The sequence below is a fragment of the Cyprinodon variegatus genome, unplaced genomic scaffold (assembly GCF_000732505.1).
Source record: "Cyprinodon variegatus isolate N-32 unplaced genomic scaffold, C_variegatus-1.0 Scaffold575, whole genome shotgun sequence".
Taxonomy (NCBI): Eukaryota; Metazoa; Chordata; class Actinopteri; order Cyprinodontiformes; family Cyprinodontidae; genus Cyprinodon; species Cyprinodon variegatus.
The window spans coordinates 61,361-82,458 of NW_015151028.1; the positions used below are offsets into that span (position 1 = coordinate 61,361).

The 21,098-nt window shown below is 37.5% G+C and overlaps 2 protein-coding genes across 2 annotated transcripts in view; both read left to right on the plus strand.

Moving 5' to 3' along the window:
- LOC107095817 (neuronal membrane glycoprotein M6-a) overlaps positions 1–10,279 on the plus strand; it is a 24,546-nt gene extending 14,267 nt beyond the window's left edge. Inside the window, exons 2-7 of the mRNA XM_015392140.1 lie at positions 4,009–4,201; positions 4,392–4,548; positions 5,277–5,430; positions 5,869–5,945; positions 6,356–6,421; positions 8,416–10,279. Of these exons, the coding sequence (XP_015247626.1) occupies positions 4,009–4,201; positions 4,392–4,548; positions 5,277–5,430; positions 5,869–5,945; positions 6,356–6,421; positions 8,416–8,568 (800 nt within the window). The 3' untranslated portion in view covers positions 8,569–10,279. The remainder of the gene's footprint in view (positions 1–4,008; positions 4,202–4,391; positions 4,549–5,276; positions 5,431–5,868; positions 5,946–6,355; positions 6,422–8,415) is intronic.
- Positions 10,280–11,209: 930 nt separating this feature from the next.
- On the plus strand, positions 11,210–20,225 carry LOC107095815 (leucine-rich repeat, immunoglobulin-like domain and transmembrane domain-containing protein 3). The gene is made up of 4 exons (XM_015392133.1): positions 11,210–11,325; positions 14,429–14,895; positions 18,679–18,984; positions 19,136–20,225. The coding sequence occupies exons 1-4, from the start codon at positions 11,210–11,212 to the stop codon at positions 20,155–20,157; spliced, it is 1,911 nt and encodes a 636-aa protein (XP_015247619.1). The 3' UTR covers positions 20,158–20,225.
- The last annotated feature ends 873 nt before the right edge of the window (positions 20,226–21,098 follow it).

The window sequence follows — 21,098 nt, forward strand, 5'->3', positions numbered from 1 at the left end:
ATCCATCCATCCATCCATCCATCCATCCATCCATCCATGTATTTTTGGTTCACTTCTCCTTTCATTTGTAAGTCCTCTTATAACCTTTAAAATACAAGGGCCTCAGACTTAAAGGAACCCACTCTGATCTCTGCTGCTTTACACCTCAGCTGTACAATGATCCAGTGTTTGGTAAAGGTTATGGCTTGCAAAGGTCCTTAGCAGCACATCAACTAAAAGAAGCAAAGATTTGTGGTTCTCAGATAGGCCTTACAATCAGCCTTCTTCAGATCCACACAACCTACAGTATGTGTACCAGACAGCCAAACTCTTTTAAACTAAAAATATACATGCTGTAGTGTTAGTACAGCATGCATATTAAAAAACTCCGAGCAAACTTGTTAGCATCAACCTTGAACTTTGTATTTTTAAATTTTTTTTGGTAAAAGTTGTATAAAAAATAGACAAACAACAAACTAAGAGCTGTACAGAAAAAAATACAGTGCAGTATAATTTCAGATATTGCATCCCAGGATTCTGTAGAAATCATTTTGTCTGGTATCATACATGCAGTACTGGGTAGTCTTTTATTTGTTTTATGTTGCTGATAAACTTCAGATTGATTCTGTGGAAAAAGAAAATCTGTACAAGGTTTTGGGAAAAAAAACATTCTCAGTACACCAAGTTAAAAATTAAATAAAATGGCTGAAAACACATTCCAGAGCACAGCAATAGATTACATTCATGAGGATGCAGATAATCAAGCTTTGGAGAGACAGAGCTCTACCAAATGTCTGAATGCTCAGCACGGCCTGGCAGACGGAGCAGCTACTCAGTATTCTGCTCAGCTCTACCATGAGAATCAAAAGCAGGGAGCTGAAACAGAGAGATAGTATTCTGACTCTTAATTTGAAGCACATCATGATGTTTAAAACTTTTATTAAACCTTAATTTGTTCAGTTCCTGTCTTTGCTCTGCTTTACAACAAAATAACCGAATTAACCTAATTTGCATGCATCTGCATTTATTCATGTAGCAGACATGTAATGACTTGGTATGATGATGTGGAATTACTATATAAATCGAGCAATCTGGTCTATATAATAACAATGTCTGCAGTTTCATTTGTCGTGTGCCTTTTAGGCTTGCTCTTCTGCTGCATAGAATATGGGCATACTTTCTGCTGCTCGCTGGATAAAATAAAATGACAGAATCAGAAACCAAATCCACAAAGACAAGACAATGTGTTGACTCATAAATCAACAAGTTCATATGACAGCTGCATACATCAGCATTTAGACTCAGGCTCTCAGGGAGCATGCTGGATCTCTACATGCCAGAACTTCAGCAAAACAGTCACTGGTTACATTCAGCCCCCCCTCAGGGTACACTTGGCAAAAAGGACAGGGTTAAAGGTCATAATCGGTATGTAAATCTTAAAATTCAGAGTTCATGCAAGACAAAATGTCAGCATTTCCCAAAGGGTTGAACAAGCAACAGTAATTACGACACCAGAATCTTTAAACAGTTTCTATAAATATTTTTTTACATCATTTTCATTAAATAACACAAATTCCTGTTTTCAAATTTCAGAGTGGTAAAATTACTAATGTTAGTTTTTATTTCAAATATTCCTTTACAAACACTGCATGTGACATAGATCAGCTCTACGGGGAAATCTATAATCAAGACAACCTGGATTCTAATAATCAAACACTAAATAGATTTATTGTGTTTTAAATTTGTGGATTTTTGTTTAGTGCATAAACTGTACCCAGTTTAAGAACTGCAGGTGCAATTGTAAGATCCTCATTATAGATAGAGTGATTACACTGCAGAAACAATATAGAAATAAGAGGACATATATTAAATTCAATGTATATACCCTTAATTTGAGTGGTTAATTAATTGATTTGCCAATGAAATTAGCTTTTTGCCTTAAAATAATATAATTAGATATAATATGCTTGAAATGAGATGATGATAGTTTTTTCTTATTTTAAAGCTACAGTGTGTAACTTTTAGCGACATCTAGCGGTCAGACTGCAGACTGCAGCAACATGAACATCTCCCCCCCACCGCTTCGCCCTCCCAAATGTACGGCGAGCGTTACGGGACAAAATGTCTTCCACAACGTCTGCATCACCTACCTTCTCAAGTGATGAGGTTTGTTTACATAGATAATTTTACAGATAGTATTTCATTAGTCTGTGTAGGGTATAGATTTCATGTCGACTCAGTTCATCTCTCTCAACTTGCCGTAGTTACTTTAGAGTGTAATGGGCGATCTCGCAATCGCTAGTTTGTTGGCTCTGCGCTGCCGTAGCGCAAAGATGTCTGCCTCCATGGCTGCGAGACCCGCTCCTATGTAATTATAAATAACGAATTCTAAGGCAACGCAAATATTAAGGTTAAGAGGCTGAGCTCGTAGATGATGATAAAATAACATAGTTACGTATAATATATTACATTTCTGACTGTATATCCCTGTAATTATTACAGACTGTAGCTTTAAGTATAAATAGTCTTGTTCCATTGGCAAAGTGTCTTACTTACCTCCTCAATTAAAAAAAAGCACTTATCTGAAGAAAAAAATGAAATGTTTAGATTTCTATTTTTTGCAATGTATTCATCTGTGGTGAAATGAGTCAGTAGAAGCTGCATTGATTGATGCTATTGATGAATACTAAAGGACATTAAGTAATTAATTTGATTTCAAAAACGTAATATTCATATTGGAGAGAATGGAATTTAGACGCATAATTTACTTTTTTCAGAATTCTACAAAACCAAAAATTTATACAAATATGTTCAACTTTTTTAATGGAATAACAAACAGTCAGTTAAACTATTGTGGAATGACATGCTGTAAGCAGTTTTTAGTTCCTGAGTATCAGCAAATTCAGCATCATAGTTAATACGAACAACCAAACTAACTGAAGCTAAATCTTGGGACACATGAAGTATGATCAGAAGTGTCAAGTAACAAAGTACAAATACTTTGTTGCTGTACTTAAGTCAAATTTTTATGTATCTATACTTTACTCCATTACTTATTTTTCTTCCTACTTCTGACTTCTACTCATTACAGTTTCACACAAGAATCTGTACTTTCTATTCCTTACATTTTTAAAACAAACAGTACTCGTCACTCTTGGCTGATCATTGGCGTCATCCACATCTAGTGAAAACTAGTGTAATTGGATGAGTCATATAACGCAAACATTGATTGGTTTGCTAAAGGAAATCATTAGAAGCAAGCAGGTGTTCTACAAACTGCAAATATGAATTGTCTATGCCATGCTACAATGTCGGATTCAGAAAAAGATGTTGAAATGTCTGAAAGGTCGGACACAGGCGAGAGCGAATCGGGAGACGGAGACCAACAAGACCTCCCTCATCCTTGGCCCTATCTCAAAGAATTTTTCGAAATAGTCGAAAAATTGAGCTTTCAATTCATATAGTGGCAATTTTTTTTTTACTTTATACTATTGTACTTTAAGTAGTTTTTGAAGCACATATTTTTTCACTTTTACTGGAGTATAGAGGTCAAGTTGATACTGTGCGTGTCCTTTTGACACCACAAAGTATAATAAGTATGACATTTATTTCTATTTAACACTAAAGATTTAATCTTGGAAATAATTCTGATCAGAGTTTGCACCACAACTCAGAAAGCAGATCGTCAGGATATTGGCTCAAGTTTGGTACTTCATTATTCACAACATTTCTGGTCATTTTAATGAAGTTTATATTTTAAGAATCAAATTCTTAAACAACTCAATCAAGGTAGGGGATTTTCTTTCACCATGCATGCATGGTTGCCTCCTAACTGCTCAATGTTTTACATTCTGAAAGGGTAAATGGAAATGCAGTGTACAGCATCCTGATGGACTTTCCTCATTTATGATGTTGGGTTGAATTATTTAAAGTCCTGCAGACGGGAAAAGTCCCGTCTCCCGCTGTGATAAACCAGCTTGAATCTTCCCGTTTTAGACAACTCACTCAGGAACTTCACTCTGCTTTCAGGATGCCTGGAGTGTTGCATCAAATGCCTGGGTGGCATTCCATATCCATCGCTGGTAGCCACCATCCTGCTGTATGCGGGCGTGGCTCTGTTCTGCGGCTGCGGGCATGAAGCCCTGTCCGGCACCGTTACCATCCTCCAAAACTACTTTGAGGTTGTGAGGAACCCGGTGGACGCTTTGGATGTCTTTACTATGTGAGTGAAAAATAAGGACCTGCTTGAGAGTTTATTATTCCTTTAAAGACAGATGAAAACAAGAATAAACTCCAAGACCACATAATAAGCAAAAGGAACTGATCTGTTATTATTTTTGTGTGTTGCTGTTTTCAAACTTTATGTCAAATAGCAACTAAATAAAAATGCGGTGTCTATATCTATTTCCCAGGATTGACATAATCAAATATGTGATCTATGGTATTGCTTCGGCTTTCTTCGTCTACGGTATCCTGCTGATGGTGGAGGGGTTTTTCACCAGTGGAGCCATTAAAGATCTGTATGGAGACTTCAAGATCACCACCTGCGGTCGCTGTGTCAGCGCCTGGGTATGGCTGCCACTGCTTCTGCTCATTTACTGAAATATTTAACTCAAAGTTGTGTTATTATTACATGTACAAAAAAATACTTTTCCTTGCATCTTATAGAATGCACATATTTTAAATATCCATATAAATTCCAGCTTTTTCTGAATGCCCCAAAGGTTTTTTTTTAGAGAATACTAGTAAACAAACTTTATCATTAGGACTGAGGGACAGAACAGGTATGGTGACACATTCAGGAAGGCATAGGAAGATAGGGAAAGAACTCTGATTTACTTATTTGCTTGTATTTTTTATTTATTTTGATTATCTTGATAATAATGTTTTAATACCGAACTGTCATTGCCTAACCTAAAGCACGAAAACTCAAATATTTTAGCATTGTGATAAAGCAATTAAAAAGCAGACAAAACTTAATACTTTCCTATAAAGATCATTTTGAAAATACGGAAAGTAAAAAATTGATAGAAAAATATCCTTTCAACATTATCACATATATATTTGACAGAAACTGCAAAAAAAAAAAAAAAAAATGGCATTGAAGGATCTCCAAAATATGAAACTTATATGACCTTGGTAATTTAAAGAGCTTAATTTTTTGTAAATTTCAGCATAAACTGAATTGTACTTCAATATTAGCAGCTTTAATAAAATTTATGCAATTTCTATTTTCTATTATTCTAGAGGAAACAAAATACAGCTGTCTTACCTGGTTTCCTTTTCTTATCCTTCAGTTCATCATGCTGACGTACATCTTCATGCTGGCCTGGCTTGGAGTGACAGCCTTCACCTCCATACCTGTCTTCATTTATTTCAACATCTGGAATATCTGTCAAAATGCTACTGTGCTGGAAGGGGCCTCGCTTTGCCTCGACCCTCGGCAATATGGTAAAAATCCTTTTTCTTTCAGCTTTTTCTACGTGGCTAGTTTCTTTCTGATCTAGCTCATGTTTCGATGCTACGCTCAGAATCCTACTTTTTTGTATATAGTGATTAATCTGCAGCTAAACAAGTAACTGCACTCACAGATTTAAATTTCTATGGTTGCTAACGATATCTTTTAAGGGACAATATTCTGATTGTTACAAAAAAACAAACATGTTAAACCAAATAAGATTATGAATCTGACTGTAGAGCATGAGCCATATCTTCCAGCCCATTAACCATCAACAGCCTGTGTGTCAACAACAATCTGCCACCGCAGAGGCATCAAAGCTCTATATGCACATGTGAACTGTTTAATAGAATCTGCTGCCACTTTTCTCAGATTGATTTCTAAGCTCTTATAAAGACAAATAACTGACATTAATCACCTGTTTATTTCAGGCATTGTCCCACTTCTTGAGGCCAAAACTGTGTGTGCCGGATCAGAGAAATTCTACAAAATGTGTGAATCCCCTGAGGTATGGTAATAGGCATTTACTACAGTCTTACAACAAACGAAAACAAATTAAATATACAGATCCAAACATTGTCACAAATATCCTGTCTGTATTTGAGAATTTTATTTCATTTATTTGCATTGGAATGGATGACTAAAAAAATTATGTTTTTCTTGTGATGTTTATATTTGTGTTTGATCCGTCACTTCAGCTGTAACATGAACACAATTAGTCGAGGAACTCAATTTTTCTAACTGGTCAGAAGCAACCTGATATATACCCTACTTGTCCAATAAACTCTCAGCCTGCACTAACAAAAACAATAGATATTCGTTCTGTGTTTGATATAGGAGTCTGACCATTAAAAACATCCAGTGTACTGTTTTTAATGTTTAGGATTCATCTATAATGCAGTGTGTTTTGCCATACAGCTGGACATGACGTTCCACCTGTTCATCTGTGCCCTCGCTGGAGCAGGAGCTGCTGTCATTGCAATGGTGAGCCCCAAACAGCACAATGAAGTCATTATATAAAAACACACCTCAAAATAATAAAAAATAGGCAAAACAATGCGGATGTAATGCATCAATTCTGGTTTAAGCAGGATCTCTCTTTGCTTTGAGAGGAATGTGCAATCCCTTCTGTTATTTGTAGGAAAATTGCTGAGAAAGTAGTGGCATTTTGTGGTTTCTTTCGGTTCCAAGGGAGATGAAAAGAGGTAGACAGAGGAAAGAAAGCATTTTGGTGCAGGGAAAGAGACAGGGTTTGTCTCCCTCCCTCTTTTGGAGGCGGTGGGCATGTCATGCTGTCGTCATGGAAACAGGGAGAAGAAAGGCTCAGAGATTGTTGCAAACATCGCTCTGTAATTTGTGCAAAGCCATTTTCTGAAAAACAAGAAAGGGGTTGCTAGACAGAAATCAGTGAAACCGTAGCAAGACTCTCTTCCTCCTCTTATTGTGTCCCTTCCAGACAGAAACTTCAACCTTACCTCCAAACAATCCTGTAATGCTCTAAATCACACAAAGCGAGCCAAGAATCTGTTATAGGAACACAGGCAATAGCAAAGAACTGAATCCAAACAGTCTCCTGTGCTTAAATCTGAAGGTGCTGTCTGCATTTCAGAAAGAATGAACAGATCAGAGAGACATTCTTTGTGAGAGGAGAATCTGTCTTACCAACTCAGTCATTAAAGCACAAAACATTCATTATAACCTGAGCTACCATGGTAACATCATGGTTCAAAGCATGGACTGGCATCATGCTGCCACCTGGTGGACTAACAAATTAAAACTTATAAAATTTTGCAATTACAATCAGTTATATTACTTCACTGTGTAATAAATAAACTAAAAAAAAAACAAACCCAAAACAACTCATTCCTGACTTTTTAGCATCTTATGACCGTGTGCTCCTTTCTCAACCTCTTATCTATCAGCTGTTGTATATTATATATCCAGAGAGGAGAATCCTATTAAACGTATGTGGGAGCGTGCACAAGCCCATTCCTCCTCATGCACGCTCTGTTTAAAAAGTTGATGCTTGCATCGCTCATGCAAGTTACTTTCCAAAAGAATATTTGCAATTTTTCCACTATGTCAGACTAACCACTGGTAAGTGAAAATGGAGACGAGCTTGTAGGACGGCCTTACGTAAACATTTCACCAGAATGACTGACAATTAGGAGGACCACTTATTTTGATGATCCACCCAGAAAAAGAAAATCATCCACTATACCTTTAAGTTAAGTCATTCTTTAATTGGGATCAAGGGCTATTTCAATTTAAAGTAAACTTTTTTTTTATATATTATGATATTGTTGTTAATTGATACTCTCCAAATGTATTCAGTTCTAAAGGGCCAAACCATAAAGAAACTGCCAAAATATTTTCAAGGTACTTTACATGTCTTTACATGAGTGTGTACTGCCTGTCCAGAGGGTGGCAGTGTATAGAGTCACATATAAGAGTTGGTAAAGATGCTTATAAGTCATCCATCCATTCATCCATTTTCTAGCACGCTTATCCCAAGTGGGGTCGCGAGGGGTGCTGGTGCCTATCTCCAGCAGTCAATGGGCGAGAGGCGGGGGACACCCTGGACAGGTCGCCAGTCCATCACAGGGCAACACAGAGACAAACAACCATTCATGCACACACTCACACCTAAGCGGACTGTAGAGAAGCCAATTAACCTAACAGTCATGTTTTTGGACTGTGTGAGGAAGCCGGAGTACCCGGAGGGAACCCATGCATGCTCAGGGAGAACATGCAAACTCCATGCAGAAAGACCCTGGGCCAGGAATCAAACCCAGAACCTTCTTGCTGCAAGGCAGCAGTACTATTCACTGAGCAGCCCGCTTACAAGTCAATTAACTGTAATAAAAAACAAAAAACAACAAAAAACATCCACATTCAAGAAAAGGACTTTTGAATAGCAAACACTATCCGATTAATGTATTCCTCTTTTTCATGTGACATTCTTTTATTTATATCAGATCCACTACCTGATGGTGCTCTCTGCCAACTGGGCCTACGTAAAGGATGCCTGCCGCATGCAGAAGTACGAGGACATCAAGTCCAAAGAGGAGCAGGAGCTTCACGACATCCACTCCACTCGCTCCAAGGAGCGTCTCAATGCGTACACATAAAGTCCAGTGCGAGGCCTTGCCCTGCCACTCCGGCCTCTCTCCCCTCTGTCTCTCCTCTTGCTTTCTATCTGTCTCTCTATACCATCCCCTCCTGAGGGGGGGCGGATGGCGCCTAGGGCCCTCGGCACTGCTGATGTAACTGGTGCGTCATGTGACAATGTGGTCTGGGGGGGCTTCACACAGAGCTCCTTCGTCACAAGCAGCATTTTAAATGAAAAAAAAAGCCCCTTTACCTCTCTTGTGGATGGGTTTTTACAATTATCATTATGGCAGTTGTATTATTGTTCAATCATGTTGTTTAGTGCTGATTGTAGTTTTAGTGTAGCTTGTAGAATCAGAGGTAGCAGTAATATTTCATCTTTTTTAAGTTTTATTATGATCTGTGTATAAATCTTTTTTTATTCAGCAATGAGTACCGTATGACTCAATTTCATAATTTATTTCTTTTTATTGATTTCTGAGGGGGTCAAGATGGGCTTTAAAGGTCCTAAAGCACATTTCTCATGTTTGGTTTGGTGTGTGTGAAGATTTCATGTGTAAGAGTGTTTTAAATGAATGAGTGCTTAGTTTTTTGGAAATATTTTTCATCCCACAGCTATAAATAATCCCAATCTCCTGCCAGTATTTCCAGGGATTAATACATTTTTGCAAAATAAATTCAGTTAGTTTCATTTTTTGTATAAAATAGTTAAAAAATTTGACATGTATCACCAAAATCAACGTAAAAAATTATATCTGCTAAACAGCAATTATTGAATTATTACAAATTTCCAATCAGAAGTGAGACAAGTTAACAATCACTTAATTGAAGGCTGTTAGCTTGTCATTTCCTCTATTTTGAGAAAACATAACTTTATAATTACTATGATTACTCTTAAAGGAAAGCTCTGTGTACTGTTACATCCGTGCTTATCTTTATATTTTTGCACTTATGTTTAAAATCAGTCTGAAATGTATTCAATCTGAAATAAAATCAAGAAGGTCGGATGCGGGGAAGTCCCGTCGCAGCGTTGCCCCTTGGAGGGATTATAGGGTGTGATTAACAGGTTTTATTTTTGTGTCCTTATGTGTGTGTTCATGGCAGTGACTGTGTTGCCTACACATTTTGCCATACGGCTACAGAGATGGCCGTTCACTTTATTGCTTGCTCATTTTTTTTTAAATCAGCTTCTCTCAAATCCCTCCTTCATGCACTGACTTGACTTTTTCTGTGCTCTTTCTTGATGTAATCGCTTTGCTGTTCAACAGAAAGTGGGATAACTGTAACATTAGTAAAGACTGTGAATTTATTGTAGATGTTTTTGTGCATGGAGATTCATTAATATAGTCTAATCTGACACAGAAGTTTATTTCCCTCTTTATTTTTGTAATTTAGATTGTCTTACTGAATGAACCCTTTGTTTATACGTGCAGTAATGAACCACCCACGCTTTTTATCCTTCCGATAGACTGTAGACTTTCAGTTGTATCTATTTCGTACCTTTCAGCCATGTCTTAAAGCTGATTCTTGTACCAACATGATTTTGAAATGATGAAATGCTTTCAGCTTCTGCCTCATATTGTTTTGTTTTTTTTGTACTTTTACAGCTTAATTTCAGGCTATAAAGGAAATCTGTTTTGTACATTCATGTGCCAACAGTTTAAAGTGGCTAATTTGACCTGTATGATCAAATTTGCTTGCATTAATAAAGTTCACTCATGTTCTTGTTAATGATTGTTTTAGTGTGGATTTTATTGTCAGAATGAATTATCCCTGCAAAAATTCTGCTTATCAGAGAACCTCAGAAACAAGTTAAAGAAAATAGCTGTCAGTTTGAGATGTTTCATTGTATTGTTTAGATCAACCATGGAAAGTACATAAATACCTGCCTGTACCTTGGATTATGTGCTGCATACATGAAAGGTTTTACACCATGCTAAACCCTCCATTGATGGGCAGGTGGAGTTTGGCTTCTGGCCTGAAACCACCGATCCTCTCAGCCAAGGTAATAAATCATTTCCCAGATTACAGTTTGCACTTTGGTGCCAGACAGAACTCCCCTCTCACTTTTTTCATGTACATTCCATTTAGATAAAACATCTTCATGGAGGAAATTCTAAAGATTAAAAATAAAAAGTTTCCCTTTAACATTTTGAGCAAAGAAATCATATTGTCTTTGACAACAAATAAATGACATTCTAAAGGAGTATTTTTAAACATTCAGAAGAAGAATATGAACTGCTAGTTTAAAACAAAAACACTAAGAAGTTGTTAAAGTGGATTAGGAAAAGCTTGGCTCGCTCACGTGAGAGAAAGCCTCATTAACATGTAGAATAGACAAGATGGATGAGGCACTGTGGTGTACGTAGAAACCGCCATGTTGAATCGAGCGGTGTCTCCTATAGCTGAGCCTGAGTGACCCTGCCACACCGACCAAATCCTTTACTAATCCACCCCCACCCCTGTGTTCAACCGCACGGGTCACCTGTACTGAGCCTAGATCCTCAGCCTGGGTGTTGCTGTCTCCTATGGACTTTGAAAGTTATCTTTAATTTCTTTCTCTGATGTTTTCTGGGAATTCTTCTGATTTTCAGTGATTCCGGATGTCTTTTTTGTTGATCTCTCCTCGATGTGAACTTTTTGGGAGCATTGGGTGACACCATGCATCGACTGCTGTGTCTGCATGTATTCCTATGCTGTCTCAGTATGGCTCTGCCTTTTTGTCCCTCACAGTGCACCTGTGTCTTTCATGGACGCACAGATGGAACGGGAACCAGGTAACAGAAGCTTTATCGTGCAAAAAAAAAAATGCACTTTTGATTTTTTGACTTTTTTTTGTCGGGAGGCACATCTTAGAATGCAAACATAGAACCCTGTATAATTAAATAACTTTATTTTCAAAATAATTCAGTTTTATTTGAAGATGTAGAAATATTCCACCTTTTAAACAAAGTTGCCTAAATGTACTCTCAAATCCTTATTCTTTACATTCGTACAGTGACCAAAGAGTAGGCTATGCCAAGATTACGGGAGGTAAATAAAAATTATTTCACATGTAATATTTTGAAAACTTTTATTTGTAACCCTGCAAGTGTAGAATAATTTGGCATATGACACAAACTGGCTGTCATTGCTGGCATGCTGGAGTTATTAAGGTAGATGTCTCATGAAACACCAACCACAGCCTTTTCTATTGCCGCTAAGTAGTTTATATAAATGATCTAGACGAATTGCAGGGTATTTCCCCTTAAGCCGTCTGACCTGTATTGACTTAATGTTATATTGATGGCATGGCACTAATCCTTTTATAAGTGGGGAAGCCATATTTTCTGAATGGTTAGCAATGCTAGTCCTTAGCTGTGTTCTTGGAACATTTTGATGGCTACAGTTCAGTCTGTAAAAAAAAAGAAAGCATTTGTAAAACAGGAATCTGAAAACAGAGCATTAGAAACAACTATTGCATTGCCACTGGGTACATATTCCACTGCATGTTTTTACAAGGCCTTCCGTCAACACATTTTATATTCGAGTAGTTATGCTTAAAATTCATTCTTGAAGAGATTTTCATTAACAGACCTAAATTTTTGTTGCAAGAAGAGGTTTTCAGACACTTTCAAAAGGCTCATAGCCACTTTTCTGAACTGTTCTTTAATGATTTTAGACCAATAACTAAAGGTCTATAAAATCAACTTCTACTTGCTAAGTCAGATAAAGATTTCCAACTTCCATTAGAAAGATTTCCTTAGCTTATTGTATAATTGACATTCCGCTTAACTGCTTAGAACAAACGTTTTGGGTATTTCTCCTCCGTCTTCCCACCGGAGTTTGTTGGAATTTGGCCCTTTCTCCTGGACAGGGCTAGAATCAGTCTGTAATCCATGTCTGTCATATTCACCTTTTTGGCGCTGTCCACAGATATCCTAGAGCAGGGGTACTCAAGTCCAGTCCTCAAGAGCTACCATCCTGTAACTTTTAGATGCATCTTTTCTCTAGCACACCCGAATCTAAAGCCTCACTCCCCTCATAGCTTAGCAGAGGCATGGTAACGAGCCACTCATTTGATTCAGGTGTGTTAAAAATGGTTGTATCAAAAAGTTGCAGGATAGTAGCTCTTGAGGACTGGACTTGAGCACCCCTGATTCAGAGTAAGGGTAGGAAAAATCAGTTTTGATGTCCCACTATCCTGCAGCTTTTGCATGCATCCTTGCTCCAACACACCTGAAACAAAAGGCCTAATTAACTCCCTTGCATGTTGCAATGCTTAGCAGAAGCCTGTACATTAGCCCATTATTTCTTTCAGGTGTGTTGAAAAAGTAATGCATCCAAAGCTACAGGACAGTGGCCCTAAAGGAATGACGTAGCCTAACCCCTGGTCTAGAGTATTACCATCAAGACTTTTTGGCTATTACAAAACATTTTCTTTGTTCTCCCTTTGGAATTAGAAATGTAATTAAAAGATCAAATCTGTCCACTGTTCATTTGAAAGATTTTTAACAGTGTCCTGTCTGGCAATGTGGCAATAAGAATAATTGTCTTGATGCCAAAAAGAGCCCAACAGATTTTACTTTCACAAGTGTAGCAGTATGGCAATTGCCATATTGCTCCACTTGTGTCATGCATATAAATTGCTTTATTATAATTATGCAGGGAGTTTTGCAGTTTATATGGACACTGCAATGTCCAATGCCTCAATATTTCTGCATAATGTTTTGTCTTTTGTCCCCCACTTCATCCTGTAACAGGTTTACTTAGGGCATAAAGGCTTATACTTTCAATTCAATTCAGTTCGATTCAATTCAAGTCAATGTAATTTGTTCAAATAGCTCCAAATAGGAAAGCGTCCTCTTACTTTAGATTCAACTAAATCAACTCGTACCTGAACATTTTTCTACCTAAAAAATCCATCTGACTGCATCAAGCCGTTGACTTTTCAGGATCCAATCCTCCTGAATGAATGAACATTGTTGACTTTGCAGTAATCTCATCATACCAACCATGCATGTAGCAAAGTGGAGAGGAAAAATGCCTTTTAACAAGAAGACACCTTCAGCAGAACCAGGTCCAATTCTCCTCCTAAACTACAAACGTTTAATATAACAAACAACTCAGTTTCATTTTCATCAAACCACAAAGTTCCTGAACACTAAATGTCTGGATGCCCACAAGTTGTTCTTGCTCGATTACAATTCTTTAAAGAGGAAAAATATGTCCCCTTCACATAGAAATCTGGTATATTCTCTCCTGAATTGACCCCATTAATGTAGTCCCGAATTTTTTTCCACCTTATGTCACAAACGAAACCAACTTGTTTGAACTGTTACCTTGGGATACAGACACAGGTGTGGCTCCATTCAGGTTAGAATTTAGGTTGTCACAACTTCTTTAATCAGGCTTTTCCCTATTGTTTACATTAGCATTGATCTTAATTTATGTAAACCTCTGAATTTAAAGAAAAACAAATGTATCTAAATAAAACCTCCATATATCATTATTCAAGAGTTAGCCAAACAGAAATAAAAACAGGAAAGTTTTGTTTTGATTTAATCATAAAAAGACAGTAAAAGTAAGATTATGGTTTAATTGAAACTCACATAAGGACTTTCTGCAATGGCTGTAGTGTTTTTATCCCTGGTATGCAGGAGCTGACCCACTAGGCTGACCCACTGTTATATCACACTAAATAGCCCGCATTAAGACAGGCTGTCTGAAAGGATGGACTAATTCTTATCTGGCTGAAAAGATGAAAAAACTTCTAAACATTTTCATTCCCTATTTTCTGTTTGCCTAAGAGTTCAAAAGTGTATTTCTTTGAAGAAAAGTTAGTTTATTCAATGCTATTGTCTCAAAACACACTTTAACAATTTGATATTTGTCTTCCAGATCTGTCCTCTGTAATGACCCAGACATGTCTGACATCCCTGTCAATGTCCCAGTGGATACAGTCAAACTCCGCGTAGAGAGAACTGCAGTACGGCGTATCCCAACTGAAGCTTTTTACTATCTGGTGGAGCTACGTTACCTTTGGATTACCTATAATTCCATTACATCTGTTGACACAGGCAGTTTTTACAACCTAAAAGTGCTCCACGAGCTGAGGCTGGATGGGAATATGATTTCAGTTTTCCCTTGGGAGTCCCTCAAAGAGATGCCAAAGCTGAGGACACTGGATCTTCATAACAATAGACTTACCAGTGTTGCCCCTGAGGCCATTCCATACCTTGTCAACATCACCTATTTGGATCTATCCAGCAACAAACTGACTACCCTGCCCTCTGACCTCATGGATATCTGGCCACCCTTTAACGGTGTCCCTATCTCTTCTAATGCCTATCAAAAAGTCATTTTAGGTGAGTGGAAACAGTTCACCCAGCTTCATTCTACAGGATAATAGGGCCAAGTCAGGACGGATTTGGGGTTATTGGGTCACTACCTCAGGAACTTGTGGTGCTGGGGTGGTGACTGCCAGGTAGCTAAGCCTAAGGCGTGCAAAACACTGGATGCCCTTTGCTGTTCTAATTTATTTCAAAATAATCTCCCAAAGCGAGTATTGTAAAATAATAATAATTATAATAATAAGATCAATAGATATGCTCTATTATCTCTTCGATTCTGCTGGATTTCTATTGCAAAACAACACAAAGAAGAAAAAATCAAAAGAAGGAAGGAAAAGTTTGCATCACAACCCCCTTTTAAAGCTGCTCACACACAGCCTAAGAGATGAAAACTGAAAAACATATTGCAACCGTTTTTGGCATCTACTTTTATATTCTACCATGCTATCGTGAATAAAGTGTGTTAAAGTAACTAAATATAATTAAGTAGATGCCAGAAAGGGTTGCATTATTTTTTCAGCGAACGTTTATGATGCCCCCTCACATAGATTCAATGGGAAATTAATGGGCCAGGTTGTTTCAACCAGTTGGGATTTGTACTTTTCACACATTGTCGCAACATATGTTTCAGGTCATTTGAGCTTATCAAGTATCACTTTCCATATCCTCCAGGGGAGCTGTCCTATACCATTGGACAGCTGATGATTTAAAGTAACTCTCTATTGTAAGCTTTACTATGAGTAAACGCAGGGATATGGCTACAGTAAAAACAACATAGCATAGAAGGATGTCGGCAAAAGTTATTTTGCTTTGAATTTTGATCATAACATCTCATAACTTAAAGACCTGACTTCCCCAATTGTGGTTTAAATAAAGAATAAAAATATAAAAGCACAGTTCACTTTAACTACCATTTTTATGAAAATTTGACTTTAAGTAAATGTAAAATAAACAGATAGGCTTTGGTTGAATAACACAGGTGTGAAGTAGAAGTAGATGAAATGTTAGTGCATTGGTAAAGTAATGGGGATACGAGTAAGTGAGATTATGCTAACTTCTAATTTAGGTTTTCTGCATCACATCTATGCAGTGCGTTCCCATCTTTATCTGTATTTAACAAATATGTCTGAAATAGAAGCACTAAGTTATCAACTGGTGCTTCACTCCTTCACTATTAGTTTATGTAAATACTAATAGGTGGAACTGTAGCCTAGTGGTTAGAGCATTGCGCTTGGGTCCCGGAGTTCAATTCCCACAGACTGCCACTCTGGGTCCCTGAGCAAGACCCTTAACCGCATACTTCTTCCAGGGTGCATCACAGGGGTAGCCCACTGTCCCTAAGGGGATGGGTTAAAAGCAGTGGTGAATTTCTCCATTGTGAGATTATTACATTTCAATTATTATCAGTACAGTAGCTTTATGTCTGTAACTGAATGCTTCACTTTTTATTCAGCCGATATGGTCTTACAGCAAAAAAACAAACATTAGTGCTAAACTTTGTTTGTAGGTAAGCAAAATCTTTGCTTTTAATGATTCCAGCTTTAAAATCTTTGACGTTCTTGAATGAAACCATATGCTACATAACAGAATTAGAGATTTTGCAGGCTTGGGAGGTTCTGGTTAGAGGATCTACATGGAATTGTGCTTTGCTGTCCCTGAAGCAGATGGTAAATGAGGCACAAAAATCAACCACAACAGAGCTGTTAATGTTTAGAGCTTTGTGGCAAATATCCAGCTTTTTAAAGTTTGACCAGCTTGTTTGGATACAAGTAAATGCTATAAGTATACTAAGTATAAAATGAACCATGAAGAGCATTCTTGATATTCAGTTTGCCTTTTACCGTCATGTAACGTCATTAATGATTTATATTAAGAGATCACACGGCATCATTTTGTATTTTTGAGAAAACAGGAGCTGTAAAAGTGGGTTGTGCTATCTTAAAATGAATTAAGATGGAGAATGATGTTTCATATCAGCAAATAAGCAAACCCACAGCTTTATGTTTGCTTACTATACAACACAAATCCTTATTTATAAGATTTACTAATTGGTGCCAACATACAGTAACAGCTTTCCTGTACTAAGTTCAGCCTTCCTTTTACCATATTTAAAGTGTTGTTTATGTTCTAGCCTAAATGAAGGCTCAAAGTTTTAGTTCAGTTTTAGCTTCTTATGTTTTCTTCAGTTTCTTATGTTTACTCAAACTACCTTAAAATCACCTCATAGATACTGTAAAGAGCTAGATTTATTCTAGTCTTTTTCCCTCAGCAAATTCATCAGGACCACTTTTTATATATCTTTGGTTATGGGTGATAGAGATGTTTTTTAGTGTTTAGTGTTGTTTCTCTTCTAGACATAGCTATGGCCTCGGCTTTTACTGTGACTAACTGTACCTGATCTCTTTCATCCCTTTGACATGAAAACTGTCTCAGAGCTCATCTAGTGAGCTTTTCTATGGAGCTAGTTCACAGTTACCTTTTCTACCATAAACGTATTTATGTTAGAAAATGTACGTATTTTCCTTACTTTTGTTTTCTTTTCGTGTCTCTACTTCTCTCTGCTTAAACCCTCTGTTGGCAAAAGGCAGCTCACATTGAACCTACTTCTACTGGAGGCTTCTTATTGTTAAAAGCGTTTCCTCTCCACTGTCACTGCATGCTCAATGTGAAAAATTAAAAATTGCAAAAATGCAAATTATTTTCTTCTGTCGCCACATGCTCATCCAGGAGGAGAGTGTCCTGCAAGCCAATGATCAGGTTGAATTGTCTCTGTAGAGTGCTTTGAGATGATATGTGAGGTTGTTCACTGATCTGGAAAAAAAAAACGTTCAATTCAGGGTCTATCAAGCTAGTAGTCAAAGTGAGGAGGTGTCAAGTAACTTACGAGTAACTTTTACAAGTGACTTTTACTTGAGTAAAGAGGTCAAGTTGATACTACAACTTTTAGTTTTTATACTTTTAGTATCTATACTTCTACTTAATTAACAAATGTGTGTACTTTTGACACCACTGTCAAAGTGCAATCAGTCAAGCTCTTTTAGTATTTCCATGTTTAATATTACTATCTTAACTAAATGAGTGAATTTGCCCTTCCTCTCTTTAAAACCATTTTAGAGTATAGTACATATTGCAAAGTTTTTAACCATAAATTAGCATGTAGTCTGGACTAATTAGAATATTGTCCTCTAACATTTTTTTTTTGTTTAGATAAGATTAGCAAAGAATATTAAATGGTGTGAAATAATTTATTGTATAAAGTCTTTACACCTGCAACATGGATTAGGAGGTGTTAACTGTAAACGACCCTATGATGTTTATGGGAAAGGTAAATCCAACGGAAGGTGTGTTCCTACACGCTGTAGGAATGCTAGTGGAAGCTTAGGTGTTTTGCGACTCCTAAGTCAAATTAATCTGTTGAAAGGCTTAGAATGCACTGGAACACAGGCTTGTGTACATCAGGTGTTTACTGCTTATCTGGGTTCTTTAGTTAAATTCTAATGCAATTGTTGACTCTCTAAGTACAATATCCAGAGGGGTGATATGTTTACATGAGTAACTTTTAAAAACAGTTACTGTTAGTGGTAACTGTATGAGAGTACATCACTGCAAAGCACCATTAAAGGCAAAACCAACATACAAAAGTATTTGATGTCCATCCCACCTTACCTTTTTGTATCTTTGCTTCTCTCATTGTAATTATGTAATATTAACTTTGTGCATATACAAAAATGACACCATAACACGTTTTTAATGTAAAATAACAAATCATTTATATTTCTGTTATATCTTTATTCGCAGGCCTTCAAGACAACCCTTGGCTCTGTGACTGTAAAATCTCCAAGCTGATTGAGATTTCCAGGATGGCTGACACACCAGTGATTTTGACGGATTTATTTTTGACCTGCACAGCACCAGAGACCCTAGCAGGTGTTCTTTTTCAGCGTGCTGAGCTGGAGAATTGCGTAAAACCATCAGTGATGGCGTCTGCAACCAAGATAACTTCGACATTAGGCAGCAACGTCCTCCTACGATGTGATGCCTCAGGATCTCCAACACCAACTCTTTATTGGACCAAATCAGATGGTTCTCCGGTCAACAATACAGGTAAAATAAAACATATTATGTTTTTAAAGAACAAAATAAAAATTGCTGTGTTTTTTTAAAGATGTATACCATCATAGAGATGATGGTAATCTCCAGAAATTAGAGAGGACAACTACCTAATGATACCTGTCTTTTTTACTCCACTATTCAGTCCAGGAGTCACCTGGGGAAGGCATTAATTGGTCCATTATGAGCTTGCATGGAATAGAACATAAAGATGCTGGGGACTACAGCTGTACAGCAAAGAATGTTGCCGGCACTGCAAAAGCCACCATATCTCTAACCCTGGCCGGTACCATAAGCACTACTGCGCCCTCACTCCGACCCGATGCTGAGACTGAACTGACCAAGCAGGCCACAGTGGTCACTCCTTTAGCAGACAATTCCAAATCACCTATTACAGCACCAACTGTCATTCCAGGATCACTAACTACACTTTCTGTTGGCCCAAAATCACCCAAACCAGTCTCTGGCAACGGTTTTCAGAAAGGTCTGCTCAAGGAGACAAAAAACCAACAAGGAGGTGATGGAAGAAAATTTGCAGCAGATGAAAAGAGCAAAAAAAGTGGCAGTTCAAGATCTGTTAAGGACCTGGAAATTGTAGAGCAGACAGCTGACAGTGCAGTGTTGCTCTGGACAGCAGGGGGATTACTAAACGATGCACCTCTCACGGTTGTATATTCCCCATATGGTGAGGATGACAGTAAAAGGACAGTGGAAACCAAAGCTGGAAGCGGAAAAGTGCTCCTTGATGGTCTGTCTCCTGGAATGAGATACTCAGTTTGTCTTGTAGCAAAGGTGAGTGTTGCTAAAAAAGATCCCTGCATTGACTTCTACACAGAAGACAGTGAGCAGAACAAACTTTTCTTTATCATAAGCGGCATCGCCTGCATTTTGGTTTTGCCGTTAATTGCTTTACTTGTCTACAAAATTCTCGCTCTTTACTGTAAGGGACACAACTCACCTTTAGATGAAAATGAGTTAGGAAGGGAGAGCTATGTCAAATTTGAGACAATCTCAATGAAACAAAGAACTTTTAACTCACACCCATGTGAACTTTGGGCAAGAAGACCAACAAATGAATCTGAGCGGCTATTGCTGTGCTCCCGATCAAGTATAGACTCTCAGATGACCTACAAGAGTGATAGTTCTCGGTCTGAGTATCTCTGTTGATGTCAAAATACATTGCCAATACACTAACAATATGCTGATACACCTGCCTTTCAAGATTTTGAGGAATAACCATGAAATATACATAGATATTTATGACTGTTTTGAACTTTACTGTCAATGGGCTTTAAAGAAAGAATGTGATTTGCTGCAAGAATTATACCTATTTATGATCATTTAGAAGAGTGCTAACAAGAAAAGCTCTGTGATGGGAAGCTTAAAGGGCCCTCTGTCAACCCGTATCTCAGCCTTATTTTTCATGCAGAAATTATGCAGACATTTGGGCTCATTCATTTATCACAGAATGGTTTGTTTTCTTCAATGCCAAAACTGTTGGTGTGAACGTTGTGGTAATCTCAGAAGACCCATAACATTCTTCATCTCATCCAGTACATCATAGTTGCTGTAATGATCCAGCTCATTGTTGCCTTTCCACACAAAGACATTCAGTACTGTCGGTGTGTTTATTGGAACACAATAACTGAATTATTTGATGAATATGCCACATTATATTTTCTATGTAATAAAATGTTTTCTTTGTTTTAAACTAAAAATTGTTATTTCTTATTTGCATGCTCCCCGCAATGCAAGAAATACACTCCAACACTCACACACAAAAATAAAACAATATTCATTTTGTTTTCTTTTTCAATATGGTAAATGTGTCCAACCTAAATCATAAAAATCTGTGATTTATCTACAAAGGGATGCCTAACAGTGGGTTGAGTGTGTGGGGGGTGGGGGAGGTAAGGACACATTACCAGGCCTCTCCTGGTAATGTGAAAACTTAATGATGATGAGGAATATCAGGACAACTAATTCAGTTGTGCTGGAGCAGGGACAAAGCCGCAAGATGATGATACTCAAGGATAGGAGTCGGAAACCTCTATCTTGAGGAAAGATTCATGTAATTACAAAGTTGACCTTTGAAGATGGAGTTGGCA

Coding starts and splice junctions, on each gene's coding strand:
- LOC107095815 (XM_015392133.1), top strand. CDS start 11,210: ATGCATCGACTGCTGTGTCTGCATGTATTCCTATGCTGTCTCAGTATG. Junction 14,896..18,678: donor CTATCAAAAAGTCATTTTAG/GTGAGTGGAAAC, acceptor CTTTATTCGCAG/GCCTTCAAGACAACCCTTGG. Junction 18,985..19,135: donor TTCTCCGGTCAACAATACAG/GTAAAATAAAAC, acceptor TCCACTATTCAG/TCCAGGAGTCACCTGGGGAA.